This window comes from Squalius cephalus (assembly GCF_949319135.1).
Source record: "Squalius cephalus genome assembly, chromosome: 15".
Lineage (NCBI taxonomy): Eukaryota > Metazoa > Chordata > Actinopteri > Cypriniformes > Leuciscidae > Squalius > Squalius cephalus.
In genome coordinates, this window is record NC_137136.1 from 36581359 (window position 1) to 36609022 (window position 27664).

Consider the following 27664-nt stretch of genomic DNA (forward strand, 5'->3'; position numbering starts at 1 on the left):
ATTGTTTTTTGAAAAAACGCTTATAACTTTTGCTAACATTGCTTGAAATTTGATTTCTTTATGTCAATATATTCCTTGGCTTATGCCGATTTCAACGATATCTCATATGTTATTTATCAACAATGTGACTGGCCGCCATATTGGAGTGAATGTAAAACAGTTTTTTCGCTACTCCTCCTTCAAAATTGGTCTAATTTTGTCCAAACATGTACTCAAATGATCTTCGGACTGAGCCGCATAAAAGTACTGTCCCCGATTTTTTTGCTATACTGGAAAAAAAAAGTTATGATGTCGCAAACTTAATGAGGTCAACCCATAATTGGTTCAGAGGCTGTAACTTGTGAACAGTTTGTCACAAAATCATAAAATTGGTGTCTATCGATTCCTTGCGTCATGTCGAATCTGAGGATATCTATTTTGCCAGCATTGGATGTACCACATCATAAGCTATATTAGCATTAAGTTAGCTTAGCATGCTAATCTCGTTAACATGATTTTGTGTGCTCATTCACACACTGAAGCCTCTCCTCTGCAGCTTTGTAAAACATGTCCTCTGGGTGGCGCAAGTGGTTCAACCATGCGTCATGAATCCCGAACCATTGTGGTCGTGGGTTCGAGACCAGTGTGGGGCGACTTTGAAATTGTGTATAAAATAATAATTTAAATTCCTTCCGGCTCTGCACTGCTGTTGGTGCTTAAATGCTAGCTGTGCTGCTGTAATTGATGTGCTTACTGTGCTTGATGTACATTAAATTTCTGATGTTTTGCTCTTCTGGCTCCGCATTGCGCTACAGCGGCTGTTGCTTGCTCTGCCTTGCAGGGCTTGGCCCCGTATTGCTGCTTGCAGCTATATTTATTATTATTATTATTATTATTCTTCTTCCTCCTCTTGAAGTCTATGGCAGCCCTATGAACCATACATAGGAAAATGATGAAATTTGGCACACTTGTAGTGATGGTAATGAAAAGTAATTGTAGCAATTTTTGAGTCTCTAGGTCCAACTCTATAGCGCCACCAGCAGTTCAAAAATTCAACATTGAAATGGTTATAACTTTTGAACCCTTTGATCTAGAAAAATGAAACTTAGTACACCTGATTCATCTCATCATGCTGATTAGAACCAATATCTTACATTAAGACTCCGCCCATTACAGTAGTGGCCATTTTGAAAAGTACAGTATGCAGTTTTTTTGCTACTCCTCCTTCAAAATTGGTCTAATTTTGTCCAAACATGTACTCAAATGATCTTCGGACTGAGCCGCATAAAAGTACTGTCCCCGATTTTTTTGCTATATTGGAAAAAAAAAAGTTATGATGTCGCAAACTTAACGAGGTCGACCCAAAATTGGTTCAGAAGCTATAGCTCGGCCAAACTTTGATCAATCGAAACGAAAATTGGTACACTTCATCGGAAGCATGATCTGAGGTTCCATGCCAAAGTTGGGAACAGCGCCACCTACGGGTCATGAGATATGGAAAATGCATATTTTGGCCAATAACTTATGAACAGTTTGTCAGAAAATTATAAACTTGGTGTCTATCGATTCCTTGGGTCATGACAAATCCGTGGATATCGATTTTGCCATGATGGGATGTACCACGTGTCCGCCATTTTGAATGATGTCATAATTTGCAATATCTTTTAAACTATTTGAAATTTCTTCACCAAATTTGGTATGGATCATCATTAGCATGGCCCGAAGGTACCTGAGAAATTTGATCACAGCGCCACCTAGTGTTCCAGAGATATCATTGTTTTTTGAAAAAATGCTTATAACTTTTGCTAACATTGCTTGAAATTTGATTTCTTTATGTCAATATATTCCTTGGCTTATGCCGATTTCAACGATATCTCATATGTTATTTATCAACAATGTGACTGGCCGCCATATTGGAGTGAATGTAAAACAGTTTTTTCGCTACTCCTCCTTCAAAATTGGTCTAATTTTGTCCAAACATGTACTCAAATGATCTTCGGACTGAGCCGCATAAAAGTACTGTCCCCGATTTTTTTGCTATACTGGAAAAAAAAAGTTATGATGTCGCAAACTTAATGAGGTCAACCCATAATTGGTTCAGAGGCTGTAACTTGTGAACAGTTTGACACAAAATCATAAAATTGGTGTCTATCGATTCCTTGCGTCATGTCGAATCTGAGGATATCTATTTTGCCAGGATTGGATGTACCACATCATAAGCTATATTAGCATTAAGTTAGCTTAGCATGCTAATCTCGTTAACATGATTTTGTGTGCTCATTCACACACTGAAGCCTCTCCTCTGCAGCTTTGTAAAACATGTCCTCTGGGTGGCGCAAGTGGTTCAACCATGCGTCATGAATCCCGAACCATTGTGGTCGTGGGTTCGAGACCAGTGTGGGGCGACTTTGAAATTGTGTATAAAATAATAATTTAAATTCCTTCCGGCTCTGCACTGCTGTTGGTGCTTAAATGCTAGCTGTGCTGCTGTAATTGATGTGCTTACTGTGCTTGATGTACATTAAATTTCTGATGTTTTGCTCTTCTGGCTCCGCATTGCGCTACAGCGGCTGTTGCTTGCTCTGCCTTGCAGGGCTTGGCCCCGTATTGCTGCTTGCAGCTATATTTATTGTTGTAATTGTAACCTTTTTAATAAAATAGCAAAACGTATTTACAAGATAGATGTAAGCAAAATCTTAAATGGTCAATATAAGTCTTCTTCTAAATATATCTTTTGTCCTTGCATTCATTCTTGGCTCAGTCAGTGTCACACCTGAATGAATGGCTCATTATGCAGAGTCATTACGCATAATGGGTGGGACATTGTATTCTCAGGTGTAAACCACTCCTCGTTCACGCCCCCCTCGCATATTGGCTTTCCAAGCAAAACCTGTCTTATACAATTTAAATCAATGTATTTTTTTATGTGAACGATAAAGACTATTTTCACATAATTTTGAAGCCAGATCTCGAAGCGACAACATCCATTAGTCAAAAGTCTTGTGGACACATATTTAGTATGAGTTTTGTGGTCTTATTTCAGCAACTTTCATTTTTATTTTTTTCAATAACCATGCATAAACATTATTCTCTTAAAAATACAAACATCTACATACATGTTGCTCGCATATTATGGTAGCCCTGTTTGTGCTATATAGAGTGAATTTACACCTTTGCCATTATCATGTTTATAAATAACTGAAAAAAGCACAAATGTCAGGGCATATCAAAACATCCCAAGGGCCCCAAAAACACCTTAGACCCCAGAGGGTTAATGCTTGTCCTTGAACACCAGTATAATTTTGTAGTCGATCTAAGAGTATTGTGTGATCTATAGTATCGAACGCAGCACTAAGATCAAGTAAAACTAATATTGAGATAAAGCCTTGGTCAGAAGCTAAAAGTAAATCATTTGTGATTTTAACAAGCGCAGTTTCAGTGCTATGGTGTGGCCTGAAACCAGACTGAAACTTTTCATAGATGTAATTTTCTTGCAAGAAAGAGCCCAGTTGAGCGGACACAGCTTTTTCTAATATTTTAGACATAAATGGATTGGGTCTATAATTTGAAAATGGTCTATAATTTGAAATGGGTCTATAATTTGCTAGGTTATTTGGGTCTAATTGTGGTTTCTTATTGAGTGGTTTTATAACTGCCAATTTAAATGTTCTTGGAACATGACCTAAAGATAAAGATGAGTTAATAATATTGAGAAGAGGCTCTTCCACTATAGGTAACACTTCTTTCAGTAGTTTAGTTGGTATAGGATCTAATAAACATGTTGTTGTTTTAGATGAAGTGATAAGTTTATTTAGCTCTTTTTGTTCTATAGATGTAAAGAACTGTAATCGTTCTTGCGGGGTGATAATTGAGGCTGAGTTATAAGGCGCGATTGAAGATCGAACGTTTACAATTGTGGTTCTGATGCTTTCTATTTTCTCAGTGAAGAAGTTCATGAAATCATTACTACTAAACTGTAACGGGATATTTTGTTCAGGTGACGCTTGTTTATTTGTTAGTCTAGCCACGGTGTTAGATAAAAACCTTGGATTATTTTGGTTGTTTTCTATTAGTTTGCGGAGGTGCTCAGCCCTGGCCGCTTTTAGGGCCTTTTTATAACGTGACATACTGTCTTTCCACGCGATTGTAAAGACCTCTAAATTAGTGTGTTTCCATTTACGCTCTAAATTACGGTTTTCTCTCTTTAGAACACGCGTAGTATTGTTGTACCATGGTGCTTTAATTTTCTCTCTGACCTTTTTTAATTTAATGGGTGCAACAATATCCAATGTTCTAGAGAGAATGGTGCTCATAGTGCTAGTTAGTTCTTCTAGTTCATCTGTTTGTTTGGGTTCAGGCAGCAGCTGAGACAGATCAAATAAGCAAATATTGTCAGTTTAGTGTTCAGTGATTCATTTACACAGAAACAAAAGATAACATGTATGCCCTCATCTCCGAATACATTATCTGTGTCTTACATTTCATAATGAACTCAGATAAACTCAGTGCCGACTCGTTTTCCATCAGTTCTTTTACATGAATTAGAATGTGTGCAAAGGATTGTGGGAGATTGAAGAACACGAAGGATCTACTTGATGCATCCTTCAAAATGAGCTGAATTAAAGACACAAAATGAAGTCTGTCTTCAAAACATCCTTGAGACGGCAAACTGAGTCAAACTGAACAAACTGAGACGGCCTTCAGAGGCGCTTGATGACGTGGCAGTCGAGATATGCAGCCTTACTAGGACACAGCCACGGTTTGATAAACACCCGCAAATTATGTACAATATCCCAGAAATCAATCTGTGCCCCGTGATTTAAACACCTCTGATCTCTGAGTTTATATTTGTTCATAATGTTTTAGACTGTAATGATTGCACTCAGTGTTACTTACTGATCATTTCTGTCTCCAGTTAATCCGTACAGGTCAAACCTCTGCAGTGTCTCCTCTGAGGACAACAACACAAACACTAAAGCTGACCACTGAGACGAGGAGAGTTTCACAGCACGTAATCCTCCAGACGAATGAGGTTCAGCTTGGTTCACTAGAGAAAGATCACCGAGTTCATTCAGACAGTGAAACAGATTGATGTATTTATCTGGAGAGGGATTCTCACTGATCTTTTCTTTAATATAGTCAACTGTTCTCTTATTGTTGAGAGAGCTGTTTGCTGTCTGTGTCTTTAGTTCTTGTAAGAGACTCTGATTAGACTCCACTGACAGACCCAGAAGGAAACGAAGGAAAAGGTCCAGATGTCCATTTTTACTGTCTAAAGCCTCATCCACAGCTCTCTGATGGAGATCAGATAGGGAAACTTTGTCTCCATTAGTTGGTTTGGTAATCTGGTCAAACACATTGATGTTATTGTTGATAAAGGAGAGATGCACATATAGAGCTGCTAGATGTTCCTGAATGCTCAGATGAACAAAGCAAAAGACTTTCCCCTGATACAAGCCCAACTCCTCTCTGAAGATCTGAGTGCACAATCCTGAGTAAACTGATGCTTCTGTCTCATCAATGCCACACTCACTCAGGTCTTCCTCATAGAAGATCAGGTTGCCTTTCACAAGCTGCCGATAAGCCAGTTTCCCCAGTTTGACAATCATGTCTTCATCTCTCACTTTCTTCTCATAGTCCTTCTTATGTTTGATGTTGGTCTGAAGGATCAGGAAGTGTGTGTACATCTGAGTGAGAGTCTTGGGAATCTCTCCTCTCTCTGCTTCACTCAACATCTTCTCTAGAACAGTGGCTGAGATCCAGCAGAACACTGGGATGTGGCACATAATAAAGAGGCTCCTTGAGGACTTCAGGTGTGAGATGATCCTGTCGGCCAGACTCTGATCACTGATTCTCTTCCTGAAGTATTCCTCCTTCTGTGTGTGACTGAAGCCTCGTACCTCTGTCACTCGATGGACACACTCAGAGGGGACGAGATCCGCTGCTGCTGGTCTGGAGGTGATCCAGATGAGAGCAGAGGGAAGCAGATTCCCCACAATGAGGTTCGTCAGCAACTCATCCACTGAGGCTGATTCAGTCACATCACACAACCTCACATCGCCCTGAAAATCCAGAGACAGACGACACTCATCCAGACCATCAAAGATGAACAACACTTTATACTCATTACTGGATATTTCCATTTCTTTTGTTTCAGGGAAAAAGACATGAAGAAGATCTGAAAGACTGAGTGTTTTGTCCTTCATCAAGTTGAGCTCTCTGCAAGCAAGTGGAAATATGAGCTGGACGCCCTGATTCTCTTTCCCTTCAGCCCAGTCCAGGATGAACTTCTGCACAGAGACTGTTTTCCCAATGCCAGCGACTCCCTTTGTCAGCACAGTTCTGATGGGTTTGTCTTGTCCAGGTAAAGGTCTAAAGATGTCACTGCATTTGATCGGTGTGTCCTCTGTTTCTGCTCTCCTGGACTGTGTCTCAATCTGTCTCACCTCATGCTCATTATTGATCTCTCCACTTCTACTCTCTGTGATGTAGAGCTCTGTGTAGATCTCATTCAGGAGTGTTGGGTTTCCCTGCTTTGATATTCCCTCATACAAACACTCAAACTTCTCTCTCAGATTTGATCTCAATGTGTTGAGGACTTCAGCAGGTTTAGAGTCATGGCTGTTAAGATTAAAATACCAGATTATTACACAAGTCAGAGAAGTAAATAGCCATAAATTACAAAACTATTTATGGGACACAGAACATCATTAGGTTTCTGAAATGTTTTAATCATTAATCATGTGTTTGAGTGATTTGTGATGTGAATTTCAGCATCTAAAATTAAACAACAACAACAAAAAAAGTCCTACATTTTACCTGAAACCAGGATACAGGCTTTCATTAAAGACTTGTGGTTGAATCACAGACTTGAACACAGTTTTGTTTTTAACTGGTCTGGATAGAAGATTTGACCTTTAATCATAATGAAGAGGGTAAAGAATCAGACACACTGATAATGATGCAATTGTGTCATTAACTGAGTAACAGACCAACAGCTTTTACAGTGTGTGAATGTATTAACAATACAATACATAGAGCTTTACACAAGAGCACAATGATAATCATTAATAGACTGAAACTTACAGTATTTGAACTTAGAATTATTCGGTTCCAATCTAAATCATTAAACTGCTGTATATTAATAACAATTTCATAAGAATCAAATACTATAAGAATAACTTTTATAGAAGTGATATACCTGAGATCAGGCCGTTTGTCTCCACTCTTAAATGTTATTGGATGATCCATAGAGTTGTTACTCTTCATAGACACACAGCTGGACTCTGGGTTTGAGCTCTTCTGCTGGACTGAACTGGATTCAAAACTAAGTAAAACAAAAAGCATACAGACTTATAAATGTTGTGCACTTTTACTGGAATCTTCTGTCTTAGGAAAGAACAGGGAGTGCTGTAACACTTTTGCTTTAACGTCTGTAACTGTTTTGCACTGTGTTTCAAACTTTGATTACAATTATTTTGAGAAATTAACTTACTGGTTTGCAAAATGTTAAGCATGATTAAAAAAATGTATTAAAGCGACCAATAATATTAGGAATTATGAATTCAAAACAAACAAATTGAAAACAACTATAGAATTATAGACTGATTCAACTCAGTTGAACATCAACCACGATCACATGACTCTTCTCAAAGGCACAATGGAGGACGAAGGCTCAACCGACTAAAGAGACCAATGTTTAGCTGACCTTTAATGATAAACCACCTTACTGTACTCTAGTAACGGTACTATTGCTGTGAAACATCACTGTTCTGACCAGACACCATGAAGCTTTCAACAAATCTGAACCAGCGGTTAAAAAAATCCACTAAATGTTACACCTACTATATAAAGGTGGAAAAAATCTCATCTTACACTTACTTGACGTCATTACCAGTATTAAGGCTTGTTCACACCAAGAACGATAACTATAAAAATAACTATATTCACGTCCACACCAACGAACGATAACACTCTTTTCACTCTAAGCACTCGCATGCTGCATTTTCAAAGTAGTGAAAATGGATGACCAGCTTCTGCTTTACGTTACACACAAACTGAAAAAGATAAACAGGCGCTTTTGGGTACACTATCCTTAAAAGAAGAGAGTAGTCCGTCGTCTTTTGAAGACAAATTTTATTCATACTTCGGAATGAATCATTATCAGTTTGCTGCATTTACACGTCTTTTACCAGCAGATGTCCTCAGCATGCTTAGCTCCGAACGCATCTAGTGAATCTAGCTAGTCTAGTGCAGGCTAATCTAACAGTAAATTTAGCTGACGAAGTCAATAGTGGAATAAAAACAACACCTTATATATATATATATATATATATATATATATATATATATATATATATATATATATATATATATATATACTGTGTATATATATATATATATATATATATATACTGTGTATATATATATATATATATATATATATATATATATATATATATATATATAAATATACACAATGCCTTTTTCACTGAAACTTCAAAGGAAGCAATACAATGTTGTGGAAACTAGATACCTGAGGTAATTTTGTTGCACTATTTGCTGCTAGCCTGCTAGCCTTTAATACTTCTCGCTACTTATTCCAAGGGTACGACCGATTGCTTTCCATATATCCATTTTTTAACATATCCTGGAAAAGGGGCTTGACTTGTCAAACAGTGGTGGATTTTTCTGTACCTCGCCGATTAACTTCTCCACAGTGTCGTCTGTCATTTTAAATGCGCAAAACCATTTAAATTAGAATGGATTCTGATTGGCAAGAGCACAATGATGATCATTAATAGACTGAAACTTACAGGATTTGAACTTAGAATTAGTCAGTTCCAATCTAGATCATTAAAGGAACACTCCACCCATTTAACTCAGTCATACTATTGAATGGTCGTGCAACATTTTCTCATTGTCCCCTGAGAGGAGAGAAATCTGTATTTACCTCTTTACACTTCCTCCTACAATGACGCAAAAATCGTCATTTTGCGTCATTGTAGGAGGAAGTGTAAGAGGGGGGATTTCTGTTAAGACTACAAGCACTAGTTCCCACCCTTTCAAACCCGCCCATAGGGGGTTGGAGCTAATGCGCTAACAGACCTATCACAGATCAGTGCGAGTACGTTTGATTTCACCAGCAGAAACCTGCAGAAAACATGGACGAAGAAAGCTGAGTAGTAGGGGTTACCATACTCTTTTTCCCGGACATGTCCGGCCGTCGAGATCGTCCAGAATGTCCGGGATTCAGCTTTTGCTTTCTGCGGTCGCCATTCATTGTTTACATGCTCACCTTTTGTTTCAATCTAACTGAATTCATTCCGATTGGTGAATCTGAATGTAGTGTTTACATGAATGCTAAACAAGTGATCGGCTGATGTGCGTTTTAACATTGCTAAAAAAATTCCCGCTCCTCTGTGAGAGATATGAGACCGGTGCGTCTCACAGGCGCTCATCAGTAATCACGCCACCGGCTTTTGCGTTCTATAGTCGCCATTCATCATGTTTACTGTGGCGAGCAGGACGAGGCTAGGGCCGCGGGAGAACGACGCGAGGCGTGATCGGTTGATGTGCGTTTTACCATTGCTAAGAAAATACCCGCTCCTCCGTGAGAGATGCGAGACTGGAGTGTCTCACTGGTGTCGGTCATCAGTAATCACGCCACCGGCCTCGTGCCGTTCTCCCGCGCTCCTCAGCCTCGTCCTTCTCGCCACAGTAAACATGATGAATGGCGACTGTAGAACGCAAAAGCCGAATCCCGGACATTTTGGGCGACCTCGAAATCACGGGCAAAATCGTCACGGTGACTCACTCGTAGCCTAGCCTTGCCTTGTTGTTTTCAACTGCGCACTCTTACCGGTAGGCGTGGCTTGGGAGTGGCCTCGTAGGGCAGCGAAGCAAGTGCATTCTGGGAGTTGTTGTCTTTCATCCACATAAGCCAAAAATACATTTTCTGGCTTTTCTCAGTCTAGAAAGCTCCAAATTTAAAAATAATTTCACATTTCTTCTACATAAATGACCTATTTTAAATACACATTCATCTTTCCAGCGGTGGAATGTTCCTTTAAACTGCTGTATATTAATAACAATTTCATAAAAATCAAATACTATAAGAATAACTTTTATAGAAATGATATACCTGAGATCAGGCCGTTTGTCTCCACTCTTAAACGTTATTGGATGATCCATAGAGCAGTTACTCTTCATAGACACACAGCTGGACTCTGGGTTTGAGCTCTTCTGCTGGACTGAACTGGAACAGAGAACAGATTCAGTTTAATCCTTAGATTACTGTGTTCATTCTTTATGAGAGGAACCATATTAACATAAACATTCATTTTTCAACTAAAAGCACTTTATAATCTTTTTATATAACATTTATGTTAGTTTCAAAATAAAAACAGGCAAAAAATTATATATTAACTGAGTAACAGACCAGCAGCTTTTATAAAGTGTGTATTAACAATACAATACATAGAGCTTTACACAAGAGCACAATGATAATCATTAATAGACTGAAACTTACAGGATTTGAACTTAGAATTATTCGGTACCAATCTAGATCATTAAACTGCTGTATATTAAATAACAATTTCATAAAAAATCAAACACTATAAGAATAACTTTTATAGAAGTGATATACCTGAGATCAGGCCGTTTGTCTCCACTCTTAAACATTATTGGATGATCCATAGACCAGTTACTCTTCATAGACACACAGCTGGACTCTGGTTTTGAGCTCTTCTGCTGGACTGAACTGGATTCAAAACTAATAAAAAGCAGACAGACTTATAAATGTTGTGCACTTTTACTGGAATCTTCTGCCTTAGGAAAGGACCAGGGAGTGTTTTGTTACACTTTTGCTTTAACGTCTGTAACTGTTTTGCACTGTGTTTCAAACTTTGATTACAATTATTTTGATAAATTAACTCACTGGTTTGCAAAATTTTAAAGGGATGGTTCGGAGTAAAATCAACCTAGGTTCCTTTGCACTATGACCTTGAGCCAAACACCCTCCCCCCCACCCCCCAGAAGCCTTTTTACCCTTGGTTGAACATTTTTAAAGTTAGAGCTTATTTAGAATGGCTTAGTGCAGGCGGTAATGTATCCTAGTTTGTATCTCTGAAATTACCCCACTAATAATGCCCAGAATAGTACCAAACTTCTACAGTAGTACTAATAGGTTCTGTAGGATTGAAAATAATCCAAGATATTTTAAATGAACAAAGATATTTGCTTCCACCCCCTCTTTCTATTACAAGGACCATTTGGAGTTCCAAAAGGCACAGAGGGGCTGATAGTGATCAAGGCCTGTAGGCCAAGATGTGTGTACTTTGGGGGTCAATGAATTGTCACACCTTTAGTACGGTGGGGGAAGTGTAATTATCTGATTGGTCAGTTTGAATGTCTCACATTTGGGTTTTAGTCACATGGTCAGGGAAAGGATAAAAGAAGATTGAAACTGTTGCTCTGTCTCTTTTGGTGCTCTGGCTTTATTCTTCTCTGGGTCCCTGTCTTGGGGCTCTCTCTCTTTACCTCCTCTTTCCTCTCTCTCTCTCTCTCTCTCTCTCTCTCTCTCTCTCTCTCTCTCTCTGGTAACATTTTTCATATATGCTGGGTACAATTAATAATATAAGTTATCATCATCTCATACATCTATTTTGTAACTATTTTAAATGTAACCATAACCATATTTTGTCATTAAACCTTTTCAATTACAACTAATGTGCTAACTAGTTTTGATTTGGTATTGACTCTGAAGTGCTACCTATTGCAATACAATATTGTCACTCTCTATAGCAACGCTCTCCCACAAATATTAAGCTATTGTAACTGCGCTTATTTCCGTCATTGGTATAAGTGGCAGTGGGTGGAATAGACAAGAAATGCGCAGTTTTCTACCATCTTGCTAATAACGTTTCTTTAGTCATTCGGCAGTCTTGCAGCTTGAACCACTGCAGGAGATCCACCCTTACAGTTCTGTACTCATAAAACGAGGCATTGAAAAGTTTGTAAGTACATCAGGAGTTTATTTAAATAACACTTGCCTGACGGCTCATGCTACCGCTAACCCGGTCCTAACAGTAAAAGTCCTGACAGAAAGCGATGCATAAGGATAGAGTGTAACGATGAATTATAATTTTTTCTGAAGTGTTGACAACTAGGTATTAACTAATAATTGTTATAAACTGGTACTAACAACAAAATATTAGTGCATCCTGGAACTGGGCGTCGTTACACTACATCCTTATGATCGCTTTCTGCAGGACTTTTACGTGCTTTTCTCAAATCACTGAAGTGACGTCGGTGTCCGGGTTAGTGGTAGCATGAGCCGTCAGGCAAGTGTTATTTAAATAAACTCCTGATGTACTTACAAACTTCCCAATGCCTCGTTTTATGAGTACAGAACCTATTAGTACTACTGTAGAGGTTTGGTACCATTCTGGGCATTATTAGTGGGATAATTTAAGAGATACAAACTTGGAGCCATTAGCGCCTGCACTGCACCATCCGGCTGATATCTCTAAATAAGCTCTAACTTTAATAATGTTCAACATATGGAAAAAAAGGCTTCTGGGGGGTGTTTGGCTCGAGGTCATGGTGCAAAGGACCCTAGGCTGATTTTACTCCAAACCATCCCTTTAAGCATAAAAAAAATTATTAAAGTGACCGATAATATTAGGAATTATGAATTCAAAACAAACAAATTGAAAACAACTATAGAATTATAGACTGATTCAACTCAGTTGAACATCAACCACGATCACATGACTCTTCTCAAAGGCACAATGGAGGACGAAGGCTCAACCGACTAGAGAGAACAATGTTTAGCTGACCTTTAAAGATAAACCACCTTACTGTACTCTAGTAACGGTACTATTGCTGTGAAACATCACTGTTCTGACCAGACACTGTGAAGCTTTCAACAAATCTGAACCAGCGGTTAGAAAAATCCACTAAATGTTACACCTACTCCACTATATAAAGGTGGAAAAAATCTCAGCTTAGTCTTACTTGATGTCATTGCTAGTATTAAGGCCCGTTCACACCAAGAACGATAACTATAAAGATAACTATAACGATAACTATATTCACATCCACACCAACAAACAATAACACTCTTTTCACTCTAAGCACTCGCATCAGTGATGCGCGGGTCAATGTATAAACAAACCGCACCCGACCGACGTTTTCAACTAACCCGCCCGCAACTCGGACCGCAAAAAACGAAAAAGAAAATATTGTACCCGACCCGCTTCCTGACCCGCATTTTTTTTAAAGTAGCTATAATGCTCATCGTAGCGTCTTAATATAACTTAATATTCTAATTTTGTCAAGAATTATAAAAAATCGTCAATATAAGCTCATAATTTGTACTAAAATAGTCTAAATGTTTAGTTTTAAAAACAATTTTGCTGGCTATGTCTATTTTGATGTTTCTGCGCAAGTTCAGCAGACAGTGAGGTTCGGGTTTGTTCCGATCAGAGCTCGTGAGCGGAGAGCGCATTTACTTTTACAATGCAACACAATATTTAAAGAGCATCAAGCTATTAAAATCTATATTATGTATACGCACAGATAATATAAAAGTAGGCTATATTAGTCAATATTTTTTTATTAGGTTAAGCAGTGATTGGATAACGTTTTTTTATTTTTATTTTATTTAACGTTTTTAATTTAAGGCCCACCCACAATTGGTCTGGCTTATCCAAAACTGGAATCCTGGCGCCGTGCCTGGTTGGTCGTGCCAGTTTTGTGGTTATCAAATGTGTAAATAGCATCGCAAGAAGTAGCCTACACGACAAAGCCAGCACTTTGGTCATCATCTTTCATTATTTCGGCAAATGTCTCCCACACTTTGCTCTTTCTATTTGTGTATTTGCGGAGCTTCCACTCCCCAGTCTTCACCTATTTTCTCTTGCCGCCTCCATCTCTACCTGCAGACTGAGCTCGTGCGTCATCTTCGCGCCAGTTATTCAGCCAATAAAGTGTAAATTAAATTTAAAACGTATTCATAGAAAATTGTGTCTAGAACTATATAAATGACAAAGGTTTAATTGGCATCTTTATTTCAAACGACCCGACCGACCGCGACCCGAATATCATTAAAAATATTTTTGGATGACTCGTAACCGCGGGTAACCGCGGGTGACCGCAGGCACCCGCTCATTTCGGATCAACCCGCGCATCACTGACTCGCATGCTGCAGTTTCAAAGTAGTGAAAATGGATGACCAGCTTCTGCTTTACGTTACACACAAACTGAAAAAGAAAAACAGGAGCTTTTGGGTACACTATATCCTTAAAAGACGAGAGGAGTCTTGAGACTTTTGAAGACAAATTTTATTCATACTTTGGAATGAATCATTATCAGTATGCAGCATTTACACGTCTTTTACCAGCAGATCCTCAGCATGCTATGTCCCTAGCGCATCTAAACAGTGAATCTAGCTAGTCTAGTGCAGACTAATCTAACAGTGAATTTAGCTGACGAAGTCAATAGTGGAATAAAAACAACGCCTAGTCAACACCTTTATATATATATATATATACAGTATATATACACACAGTGGGTCTCATTCATGAAACACGAGCTGAACGAATTTTTGTGTAAATTGTGTGTAAAGTTAGCCTGGATGCCAGCCGAACTTAGCACCGCCCACAAAATTTTTAGGTCGGGAAGTTCGGTCTGGACTCGATCCATTGAGGAGCTATTATGCCCGAACAAAAATAGTTCGAACCAATCAAATTGTCAGGGCGGGCTTTATACGATGATGGACAGATGAGCAACGGTAACGTAATCATCCACGTCATCAACGAGCGCTTGGGTTGAATTCAAATGACTGCCGCTGGAGAATTGAGGTTTCTCGAGTTCACCCTTACAAATAAGTCAGATAGAATAAATGCATATTTGGCGTATTTGCCTGTCCGAGGAGAGGCTCCGGGCTCGGTATTTGGCCCGAACCCTAGGCTACTCCCCTCGTATTCCAGGCTGTGGAAGAACAAGCCAAGAGTGAGTGGAGGGATGCTGGAAACTGTCAGGGAATGTTAGGTGAGTTGACAGACTGAATAAATATATGCTTCCTCTCATGCTGATAGTGTAGACCGTAGACGGTAATTGTTTGATGACAAGTTGATTGGATTGATTATTTGAACGTAACATTACTACTCCCGAACTTTGTTTATGAAACATCATGTGTAGATTCCGCCATCGCGTCTGTTATAGAAGATATCGACCGCGCATTAATTTTAAAAGAGGAACAGAGATCTGCGATCAAGGCATTTGTCGATCGGAAACATTAATGAAAAACATACGTCACTTAGGCCTACTCTGTTGCTCTGATTGGTTGTAGGTCTATCCAATTGAGTGCACAGGCATTTTCCTTCCTGGTTCGGTTGAAACATGCCCCATAATCACAGCTCAATGGATCAGTATCAGACTCACATTCTGACTAGAATCTGAGTATGACGACATCAGGCTAGTGTAAAGTGGTTCTGGCGTAAATTTTCGGATTCATTAAAATGTTCGTATTTTCCAAATGTTAGTTGGCACAAAAGAAATCTACACCTGCTCCCAGCCACACGTAAATAGTGCGTTTAACATCCGAACGTTTTGCTCATTAATAAGGCTGCATTTTAATTCACCTTAATCGGGTACATATTTATACAGCATTTTGAAAAAATATTATATATAGTAATTACATACGGTTTTTCTTTTTACTTTTATTACGAGAGCCAGTAATAGCATCTGCAAACAGAACACAAGTCCGCAAGTCACAAGTGTTGCAACCAGCTTCATGTCGAACCATTTTCTTTTCACTTCTGGGACTGTTCGATTAACAGATGAAACTCCATTAACTGCATCTGTAATATGCTGCCAAGCATTTTTACCTAAAGCATTTAGGTAAAAGCATTATTAAAAAATCCTTTTTTTAGGACCTGATACATCACTATGTACGCTTGAAAATAAAATGTGCCGTTTTGAATGAACTTCTGATAATAAAACTTCAATTTCTGCATCTGAGAAATTTCTCTTTTTCATTCGCTTTTGAGAAGACATGTTGAAATCCTTCGTTTGGTGTCATAATATGATGCCCATATATATAGTTGTCAGTCGGTTGTGATTTATGCTAATTGAGAATGAGCGTGCACGCGCGTCCCATTTATGACTGATTGGAATTCATTAACACACACACACATTTCACTATCGAATCTGACGTTTATGAAGTATTTGTGAATCAGGAGAAGAATTTTCGGTAATGTCTCTTTACGCACAAATCACTCACATATTTACTCGTATATTTACGAATGTTTCATGAATGAGACCCTATGCCTTTTTCACTGAAACTTCAAAGGAAGCAATACAATGTTGCGGAAACTAGATAACTGAGGTAATTTTGTTACACTATTTGCTGCTAGCCTGCATAATGATCTCATCTTTAATACTTCTCGCCATTTATTCCAAGGATACGACCGATTGCTTTCCATATATCCATTTTTTAACTTATCCTCGAAAAGGGGCTTGACTTGTCAAACAGTGGTGGATTTTTCTGTACCTCGGCGATTAACTTCTCCACAATGTCGTCTGTCATTTTAAATGTGCAAGCCCTTTAAATTAGAATGGATTCTGATTGGCAAGAGCACAATGATGATCATTAATAGACTGAAACTTATAGGATTTGAACTTAGAATTATTCGGTTCCAATCTAGATCATTAAACTGCTGTATATTAATAACAATTTCATAAAAATCAAATACTATAAGAATAACTTTTAAAGAAATTATATACCTGAGATCAGGAGGCCGTTTGTCTCCACTCTTAAACGTTATCGGGCTATCCATAGAGCAGTTACTCTTCATAGACACACAGCTGGACTCTGGGTTTGAGCTCTTCTGCTGGACTGAACTGGAACAGAGAACAGATTCAGTTTAATCTTTAGATTACTGTGTTCATTCTTTATGAGAGGAACCATATAAACATTCATCTTTCAACTAAAAGCACATTATAATATTTTTATATAACATTTATGTTAGTTTCAAAATAAAAACAGGCAAAAAAATATATTTTTTGTGTAAACTTTCTCTAGGTTCTGTGATGTAACACAATATTTAATAATGCTTGTTGAAAGTACCTACATCCTGGAGAACAATCTCCATCTCTGGATCCTTGTGAATCAGCCATGATGAAGCTGCAGGAGAATCTGATGAGTTTGATCTCCTCCACTGACTCTGAATGAAGAAACATCCAGACACTAAATTAAATGATTACATATATTAAACAACCTTCATAATTTAGCTGAACATATCTGGAGTGTGGGAGAAAAATGATCATGTGACTGCGTTAACTCAAGCTCATTGGGCCTTTTCACACACAAACCAGAGCCATAGAGAGAAAGAGTTGCGACACTCCCATAGACCTCTGTTGTAAAAAATGGCGGCGCTTTTAACCGCCTACTTCCGGGATTTGAAGATCGGAATAGTTCCAAACACTGTCATTTGGGCGATGGACACCACTCACTTACATTGCTGCGCGTTGAGTTGTTCCAGAGTTATGTTGCTGAAATATCGACCTCTTTTGGTTTGTCAACTGTCTATATTGTATCAGAGGCCCTTTGCGATGCTTATACTGGTCTTCATTTGTACATGCACAGCGTAATTATTTATATTTTATGTTGGTTGTTTCAACCAATTTTCAAGCACTGCCTGCTAGCTAGTGCGACTTCGTCAGCTCTGTGACAGTAAGAGTTCGGTAATGAATCGCTACCACCTTTATAGCAACTTTTATTTTATTTAATTTTTTGGGATATACTAACTTTTCATTATGTTTTGAGTGAAGCGGCTAGTGAGAACAATGCTGGACCTCTAGGATTGTTATGGGATCACCAGTCCTGTCTGTTTCATGGATCACCTGCCCCTGGTTTTTGTTTTTCGTGTTCACACACACTCACACAAGCACACATTTTTGTTGTCTGTCATTGTTTAATAAAAAATATTTAAGCGAACTCTGAACGGACCGCCACGGCAGACCTCTTTGCGTGATCACGAAGGTAGGCTAATGAATCAAAATTTATAAGCAAAATCACGGGAATCAATAGCCTAATACAGCCCAGTTGTGCTAAAAATAAATATCATGAGACGTCCATCATCAGATGAATGATATGGAAAAGTTAAGTTAGAGCCGCTAAAGCCAGTGCTACTACCCATGCGAACATGAACACTGAGCTTTTCCCTCCAAAAATATAGCCTAAAACTTATTTCCAAATGCAAAACTGACATTAACTGACATTAACAAAATGCAATAATGCAATAACAGCTGAAAAAGTACTTGGGTGTGTGTTTTATTTTATATTTACCGTTCAATAATGCAATCGCTGCTGTCTGTCCCATAGAAGAGCATGACAGCCAGCGTATGTTTTGGAACTATTGGGGCTTACATGAACCACGTGACAGACATAGCGGCGACATCAAAGAGTGTCGCAACTCTTTCTCTCTATGGCACTGACACAAACCAGAGCCAAAAATGGCGGCGCTTTTAACCGCCTACTTCCGGGATTTGAAGATCGGATTAGTTCCAAACACTGTCATTTGGGCATTGGACCCCATTCACTTACATTGCTGCGCGTCGAGTTGTTCCAGAGGTAAGTTGCAGAAATATCGACCTCTTTTGAATTGTCAACTGTCTATATTGTATCAGAGGCCCTTTGCGATGCTTATACTGATCTTCATTTGTATATGCACAGTGTAATTATTTATATTTTATCTTGGTTGTTTCAACCAATTTTCTAGCATTGCCTGCTAGCTAGTTAGCTAGCGCGACTTCGTCAGCTGTGACAGTAAGAGTTCGGTAATGAATCGCTACCACCTTTATAGCAACTTTTATTCAATTTAATTTTTTGGGATATACTAACTTTTCATTATGTGACGTGTTGGCTGTTCTTAATTTGCATCAGAGCCCATCTCAGATACTAATTTACTGTGAGGAAACTATGTATTGTAATATCCACACTAGTTTAATGATTGTTCTTCAAAAGTATTATTCAGTAGTCTTAAAACAAATAGTAGACTACTTGACAGGCTACTCTACAGCAGTGAATCAAGGATGAGCCTAAAACATGGTCATGCATCCAAAATGGTAAGAAGATTTTTTTTAACAAGAATTTTTAATAAAATAAACACTTTTTTTTTTCATGTCAACCAAGGCTGCTGCTGGTGGTGGCAGCTGACGATGGTGACAGCGGCTGCTGTTGGTGGTGCACGGTGGCTGGCGATGGTGACGGCATATTCATGGCTTGGAGGGTTTTATATCCTGTAGTGCCACAATAGAACTATAGTTGCATCTCCACCTCCCCTTTTTTTTGTTTTGTAACTAGTTGTGCCAGCCCATAATCTAATTTATACAGCTTTCTTTACAGTTTTGCTCACACCACTTCCCGTTAGCCTCAGCATATCAAAAACCTCCCTTATCCTCCTCTGAATTGTCCTGATGTCAGGCAGTGATTCAAGGCTTAAGGGTTTTGCACCCAGTTGTGCCAGACCATCTCATTTGTATGCCTTTCTTTATTATGGTTTCTTTATCCCACTTTATCCCACCGTTTGTTTTGTTGTCTTGAGTGAAGCGGCTTGTGAGAACAATGCTGGACCTCTAGGATTGTTATGGCCATCACCAGTCCTGTCTGTTTCATGGATCACCTGCCCCTGGTTTTTGTTTTTCTTGTTCACACACACTCACACAAGCACACATTTTTGTTGTCTGTCACTGTTTAATAAAAAACATTTTATTTGAAAACCTTCATTTGTATTAGCCATGCTTAATTGATATCTCAATAGCTGTAACAGAAGTTACAAGTGTTTTGTTAGTTAATTGCTTAAGTTACTTGGATTGAGTTACAGCTACCCTTACTCTTAGCCTACTCTGTACACTAACCCAGAGCCATAGAGAAAAATCTTCACTCTGCACTTACCTATAGACTCAAACATAAAAGCGTAAATTCGTTTTTAATCTGTTAAAGTTTTGACAATATGTGTAGGCTATGGCTTAATCTTAAAATTATATTCTTAGTCTTAGCATGATCATGTTTCACGTTGTGGTCCTGGGGGTGGCCACTTTCATCAGAAGAAGTGAGCTAGCTTCTAAGCGAATTCTGAACGGACCGCCACGGCAGAGCTCTTTGCGTGATCACGAAGGTAGGCTAATGGCTGAATCGGAATTTATAAGCAAAATCACGGGAATCAATAGCCTAATACAGCCCAGTTGTGCTAAAATAAATATCATGAGACGACCATCATCAGATGAATGATATGGAAAAGTGAAGTTAGAGCCACTAAAGCCAGTGCTACTACCCATGTAAACATGAACACTAAGCTTTTCCCTCCAAAAATATAGCCTAAAACTTATCTAAGTAATATACAGTATTTCGTTGTCACCCTGCCTCTCCAAATGCAAAACTGACATTAACAAAATGCAATAACAGCTGAAAAAGTACTTGGGTGTGTGTTTGATTTGATATTTACCGTTCAATAATGCAATCACTGCTGTCTGTCCCATAGAAGAGCATGACAGCCAGCGTATGTTTTGGAACTATTGGGGCTTACATGAACCACGTGACAGACATAGCGGCGACATCAAAGAGTGTCGCAACTCTTTCTCTCTATGCTGCCCTACTAAGGCAAAAGACCTTAAGTCGCTAGAGTGTGGAACTGAGAAAAATGACTTTAAAGATTTTTAGTTGTCCCGCCAAATTAATTATAGGTAGGACACTGGAAATCTGGCAAATAGATGTTTTAGTAATGAAAATTATATACATAAAAAAATCTTGAGCTCAAACTTGACTTTTGACCACTATTTTAAAGTTACTGTACTCTGCCTTTGTATTGTCAGCAAAAAGTGAGTCAAAAAGTCATGCCAAGGCAAAAGGCAGTAACTTCCACATTATCAATATGGTTGCTGATCACCATTAAAGGAGCTGTATGTAAGATTGTGGCCAAAACTGGTACTGCAATCACTTTCAAATTACTGTAGAGCGGTGTATCCGCTCCCCCTCCCCCCTGACTCGAGGTTGCCAGATATGCTGCAGGATCCAGCAGGAACGTAGGCTGCTACAAGGAGCTGCAGCTGTGGTAACTAGAGCAGAGCTGGCAACCCGGATGCCGAAACACTTCTGACTAGATAGGTGGAGGGTGGGGCTTCAGGCCAAAACACAAGATGACAACATCAACATCAGTTGAGGGCTGCAAGTTCACTTTTTAAATGACAATATCCTGGCCGTACTACTGTTGTCAGCGATATAAGTATTTGAAATGAACATGATTTCTTAATGTCTAGTGACATATCAGGGCCATTTTATGATTAATTGAAATACATTTCTTACATACAGCTCCTTTAACAAAATCATTATAGTATACAACACCTGTATAAAATCTAGTGATCATGGTATTTATTTTGTATGATTTACAATTATTTATAGCCATCTACTTATTCCTATCCTGTGCTTTGGTTGCATTCTGATGGCATTATTAATACATTTGACATGACAAAATACCTCCATAGATATAATAGTCCAGCGTTGGCTCGACCGCGTTTAGGGCGAGGCTGAAGGCTCTGACACAAACCCGTTGGATTTAGAATTTTCTGAAAAATAACTGACACCGAGAAACGCTGACTGAACATGTTCGGGTGAAAAAGAAAACAAACCCCGACACACACTGATCCGGTAAAAAAAAAAGACGTGTTTGTTGGCATTTGTGTGGATTGGCCTATGTATGTTTACACATAAGCTAAACTTCTGAAGAATCACAAACATCACGAAACACAAAAGAAACATTGAAGTGAAAGAAACCCTTTATTTAAGGTTTCATATCAAACAATCACGTAAAATGTCCTCCAGAGATTCATATTAATATAAGAAAGTCACACATGAACACTCACCTTGATCAAACTTTTACAAGATACAGGATCTCAAATCCTCCAGCTTTAACATCATAAAACTACACGTAAATTTATTCTTAAAAGTTGATAAACACTTGCTCTGTTTTTTCCGTGTCGTATTTCGTATTTTTTCCTGCTAAAATGGCGACAGTAAAACTTACTTTCACCAGAGCCCGTCTACGGACATTCTCTGCTTTCACTTTCTATGTGTGACGAGAGAGAGGTAAACAGAGACGCGTGTTCACGAGAGCACCACGACGCATGCGCGTGAGAGGAGACGTTGTTGAACGCGCGTTGGAGATTAATATTTAAGTGGTAATTATGTTTGTTTTTTGTTTTTTTGTTACGTTGTTGAACTTTCAGTTTGTTTTTATCTGTGTTACTGTATTTTTTTAATATTCAATTTAATTAATTTTTTTCTCTCTCTTCCAAGTTTAATTTATACTTTCTTTAACTTCTTTTGTTTGTTCATCAGTTTTTCTTCATTATTTGTTTTGTTTATTCTATTGATGTCCTTCACTCGTTCGTTCTTTTTATTTGTTCATCCTTGCCATCATTTGTTCAGTTTTGTCTTTCATTTATCTTTCTGCAGAACGCAGAGTTCCTGATAATAAATCATAAAGAGGACTTTGTTTGATCACGTCTGAAATAAGTTTGTCATCATCAATCATGTTTATAATTACATTTAGTCATTTAGCAGATGATTTTTTCAAAGCGATCTACAAATGTTGAACAGTGCAATGTGACATAAACCTGAAAGAATCAGATCAATTAAAACCATACTGTAAAAAATACTGTATTGTAAACTTTTAACAGTTTAATGGTTGGTTTAATATATTGTTCCTGCACTGATAACTTTATTGCACTTTGGACCACTTTTAATTTAATACCTGAAATGGTCAAAAGTCATTAAGAGGAAAGGACAGAAATTATTTAGAAATATTAAATAATGAATAAATCCTGATGTTGTAAAGTGATCTCTTCTGTTCCCTATATCGATACGGTTCACTCGTACTGCGTCACTGGAAGCAATGGGAAAACTCATGTTTCCTCTGATTACTGAAGCCTTATAGAATCACACAGTGAAAAAAATGCTCTTTGATTTCTCCAACACTTTCAACACAATAGTCAAGTCAAGTCTCCTTCATTTATACAGCGCTTTAACAATATAGATTGTTTCAAAGCAGCTTTACAGTGATAATAAAGTAACAGATTTTTTTTTTGTTTTACAGCATCTCTAGAATAAAGTTATTGTCCAGCTAAAGTTAGTTTTGATTTATTCACTTCCGTTGTGAAAATCATTAGTTATTAACTTAGCGGCCGCTAACACGACACCGTTCTAACAGAAAACCCTTAATGCGCTCCGGCTGGTCAACAGTGTTTGTTTCGAGAACGCAAAGCTTGAAATAGATTCCAAGGTGCAGGTGTTGAATAATTAAAAAAAAAAATACAAATAAAAAATTTATAATTATCTCGGCACGGATATGTGAAAACGTGCCTAAGGTAAACCACTTTTGCATTGATGCCAGCAAGACAGAGGAAATGGTGACAGACAGAGGTGTAGTGGTAAAAAAAGAGGTGGGTAAACTATAAATTCTGGGTGACCACATCACAGTAAGGTGGGCCACTGCCTATGTGTATCCTGATGACATCACTATAGGCTATCATTTGATGGTACTACCAAGGGTATCACTGGTTGTTCCCTCATCATAGGTCACACAATTACTATTCAATTCATACAGTAATCTAAGTTCTTGTTAAAGAGACTCAAGAAGGAATAATATGGTTGAAATCTATAAAGTTTACTAAATGACAAAACAGAGAGAACAAAAATATTTAAGAGAGATAGAGAGGGTGTCACGTAAAATAAGGACAGAAGATGCAAATGCAAGAATAAGGTTTATTGAATGAACACGTAGTCAGAGATATAAAGCACACAGTAGATGGTCCCTGGTAGCGCAGGATGGCAGATGGGCAACCCGGATCCCGTGGTGTAAACAGGTGAGAAGATATCCTTGAAGACGATGACAGGAACACCAAACGAGTCCGCAGAGTGAAGAGACGAAACAGGATCCACAGAAGACGACAGGCAGAACGAACTCGACAGGAACACCACACCGGGAATCAGGAACACCAAACGAAGACTCACTACACAAGGGAAAATCCCACAACGATCTGACAAACACAAGACGAAAGACCATGAGCTTAAATAGAGATCGCTGATCAGAATCAGCTGGCGCTGATGACAATCAGCGGCTGATCAGCGACCACGCCCACACACACACACACACAACACAAACACAGCGCGAGAAGGAGTCAGTGAATTCATGAACCGTGACATTACCCCTCCCCCTAGGAGCGCCCCCTGGCGCTCCCAGGAGGACCTACCTGTTGATTGTAATCATCAATAAGGGAGTGATCCAGAATGTCTCTCGCAGGAACCCAACTTCTCTCCTCAGGACCGTAACCTTTCCAGTCCACCAGATACTGAAATCCGCGTCCCCTCCTTCTCGAGTCCAGAATACGTTTTACCGAATATGTAGGTTCCCCATCTACGAGTCGCGGCGGTGGGGGAACCGGGACTGGCGGATTAAGATGAGAACGAAAAACAGGCTTTAATTTGGAGACATGAAAGGCGGGATGAATTCTCCTGTACGCTGGAGGAAGTTTGAGGCGGACTGTCACCGGACTAATGATCTTGGTGACAGTGAATGGGCCAATGAATTTAGGAGCAAGTTTATTAGAGACGGAGCGGAGCGGAATATTTCTAGTAGAAAGCCACACTCTTTGACCCACGACGTATACGGGAGGCCTAGACCGGTGGCGATCGGCTTTGGCCTTGGTGCGTGCCCTCACCTGGAGCAGAGTCTCACGGGCTCCGGTCCATGTGTGGACGCACCTCTGGACGAAGGCGTGAGCGGAGGGGACCGCGACTTCGGATTCCAGGCTAGAAAAAACTGGTGGCTGGTACCCTAAGCTACACTGAAACGGAGATAGGCCCGTGGATGACACTGGTAACGAGTTATGGGCGTACTCCACCAATGACAGTTGCTGACTCCAGGAGGAAGGATTCTTGGAAACCAAACATCGCAACACTCTCTCAAGATCTTGGTTGGCCCTCTCGGTTTGCCCATTGCTTTGGGGATGGTAACCCGAAGACAGACTGACAGTCGCACCCAGTAATCTACAAAATTCCTGCCAAAATTTGGACACAAATTGGGACCCTCTGTCAGAAACCACATCAGTCGGGAGGCCATGTAACCGAAAGACGTGATCTATGACAGCCACCGCTGTCTCCTTGGCTGAAGGTAATTTGGGCAAGGGGATGAAATGAGCCGCCTTCGAGAACCGGTCCACTACGGTCAAAACGACCGTCTTACCCTGGGAGGGTGGGAGGGCGGTTATAAAATCTAGCGCTATATGGGACCAGGGTCTCGAAGGGACAGACAGCGGTTGGAGTAATCCCTCTGGGGGTCGATTGGAAGTCTTACCAGTGGCACAAACCGAGCAAGCCAAAACAAAACTCCGAATGTCACGAGCCATTAACCCTCTGAGGTCTGAGCTGTTTTCTGGGCCCTGGAGGTGTTCTGACATGCTCTGACATTTCTGGTTATTTCTGTTACTTGTGACATTTTCATGGCTAAAGTCTAATTACACTGTATTCAGCACAAACTCTGCTACAATAATATATCAACAGCATGTATGTAAAAGTTTGTAGTTTTGAGATAATGACATTTATGCGTGGTTTGTGAAAATACAAAAAAAAATTCTCACTGAAATAAGGCCATGAAACCCCTACTGATTATTTCTTCACAAGACTTTTGAAAATTGTATGACGTAGCCTAGAATATTTGCTGCAAAACTATGTGAAAATCACCCTGACTGCTCATTCAGAGAAGACAATATATTGATTTAAAATTTTTACGACGTGTTTTGTGTGAATAAGCCTTATGCGAAGGGGCGGATTACCTCATTAATATGTAAGGCTTTTCTCACCTGAGAAAGACAAAGAACCTCCCTAATGGCCCTATTAGGAGCTTATCAGGGCCCATCATTCTGAGCAACCTTGCACAATACTGTAAATGAGGAGATTTAAAAAAGAATGGCTTTTAAATTGTTTGGATTTATTTACACAACATAATCCAAATAGACACAACAAATGGCAAAAAAGCACTTATTGAAAGACAGAGACCTTTGTGCCATTCCTAAAAACATTGTACATACCTTCAATTTCCAAGGTGTTTGATTTTCACTTTACCATGTTCATGTTCCAGAGACTCATGTGAATGTTGAAGTCGGTAGGACTCATCTGGGCCCTGAAAAAAAAGTGAACATACTGATATCAAGAGAAAGGTCTGCACGATTTTGGAAATAAATATTAGATTTTTCTGGTTAAAATTGCTTTTTAAAGTTCACAAAATACACACACACACACACACACACACACACACAAATGTTTCCAACAATATATAGTAAATGAACACCAGGTTTGTTGTGCCTTGTAGGCATAGGCTATGCGCAGTGCTGGGTAAAATAATAATAAAAATATTTCAGTAACAACCAAGCTAGAGAAAAATATATTGATTATCATGTTACTTCAAATGTTTCCATTCGTTATGATGATATGAAATGAGATAATAGTAAAAACAAGAAGCCGTTTGGTGTGTTTTGCTTTTCAAATTTTCAAATGATACATTCAAACGCGATCGCGCTGCAAAATCTGATACATTCAAACGCGATCGCGCTCAAATATAAAACATTATGGTTACCATATACATATCTACGTTTGACCAGATAGCCACAAACACAGTAGGCCTAACAGTAAACACGGGTCTAAATATTATAATATTCCCCATATATCTAGCAACAGTTCAACTGCAACGTGACATTTATGCAACAATAACAAACATGTAAGAATTTCTTACCTTAAATCTTTCTTGTCTTCAAATTGCGTTCTTCTTCTTCTGAGGTAGCCTAAATCCAATGTAAGCTCAGGCGCGTCTTTCAAACTCGACGAAAAGTGAAGTGAAGTGTTTTGGTGTTTTGTTGTTGAGGTAACGAGCGCGTTCGCGTTCCATGTGGAGATTTGCATGTGAATATCTTTTGCGCGAGTGGGCGTGGCCAAATTAACTGTAATGAGCAAGCGTTTGAGAAGCTGGACATCTTGTTGGTTTTATACAAATTACTTAAACAGAAAATATTTGTTTTCGTTTTGAACCCGATCATTTAAAAGTACACACTTAAATGTTTATAAAGGTGTATGGCTCATAAATGTGTGACAAGTATTCGCTGAGTTTTGTTTCAGTTTATAGACGTGCTCAAGAAAAAAAAGTTCACCGCGACGGAGAGGCAGAACGCACACCCTGTTTATATTCTTTATTTTACAAAAGCACAATGTTTTGATTTGATTGTAAGTGGACACATACAAAAGTAGAAATATCACAGATTCTTTTTTTATATTTCTTTTTTCTGTATGACCATAAATGACGGAGTAATTTAAGTTTATAGTGCTACAATGTGGAGAAAATCCAGCAAAACGCGCCGGCGCGTTTGCCGACCTCAGAGGGTTAATGGCCACCAGAATCGTTGCTTGACCAAAAAGCTGGTGCGATTAACACCTGGATGACATGCTACACTGGAACAGTGACCCCATCGAATAACGTCGGACCGAACCCCCTCTGGCACAAATAAACGACTCGGTGGGCAACCGGGCGGAGGCATTACCCCTTCTAAGGCCGTCTTGACCTTCGATTCG

General features: G+C 39.0%; 1 protein-coding gene across 3 annotated transcripts in view; it reads right to left on the reverse strand.

Annotated features, from left to right (window-relative positions):
• The window catches only part of LOC307172572 (protein NLRC3-like), a 170745-nt gene extending 148625 nt beyond the window's left edge, over positions 1-22120 (reverse strand). For 2 of the 3 annotated variants that reach the window (XM_079895072.1, XM_079895074.1), the window contains exons 1-8: positions 21910-22120; positions 17121-17213; positions 16774-16890; positions 10628-10753; positions 10124-10237; positions 7181-7306; positions 6799-6894; positions 4876-6600 (exon numbers count right to left, since the gene is read on the reverse strand). In XM_079895072.1, coding sequence (XP_079751198.1) covers positions 4876-6600; positions 6799-6894; positions 7181-7306; positions 10124-10237; positions 10628-10753; positions 16774-16844 — 2258 coding nt within the window. In that variant the 5' untranslated portion in view covers positions 16845-16890; positions 17121-17213; positions 21910-22120. Of the gene's footprint in view, positions 1-4875; positions 6601-6798; positions 6895-7180; positions 7307-10123; positions 10238-10627; positions 10754-16773; positions 16891-17116; positions 17214-21909 lie in introns of all 3 variants that reach the window. The other variant, XM_079895073.1, reaches the window with a different exon arrangement.
• Between the last annotated feature and the right edge of the window lie 5544 nt (positions 22121-27664).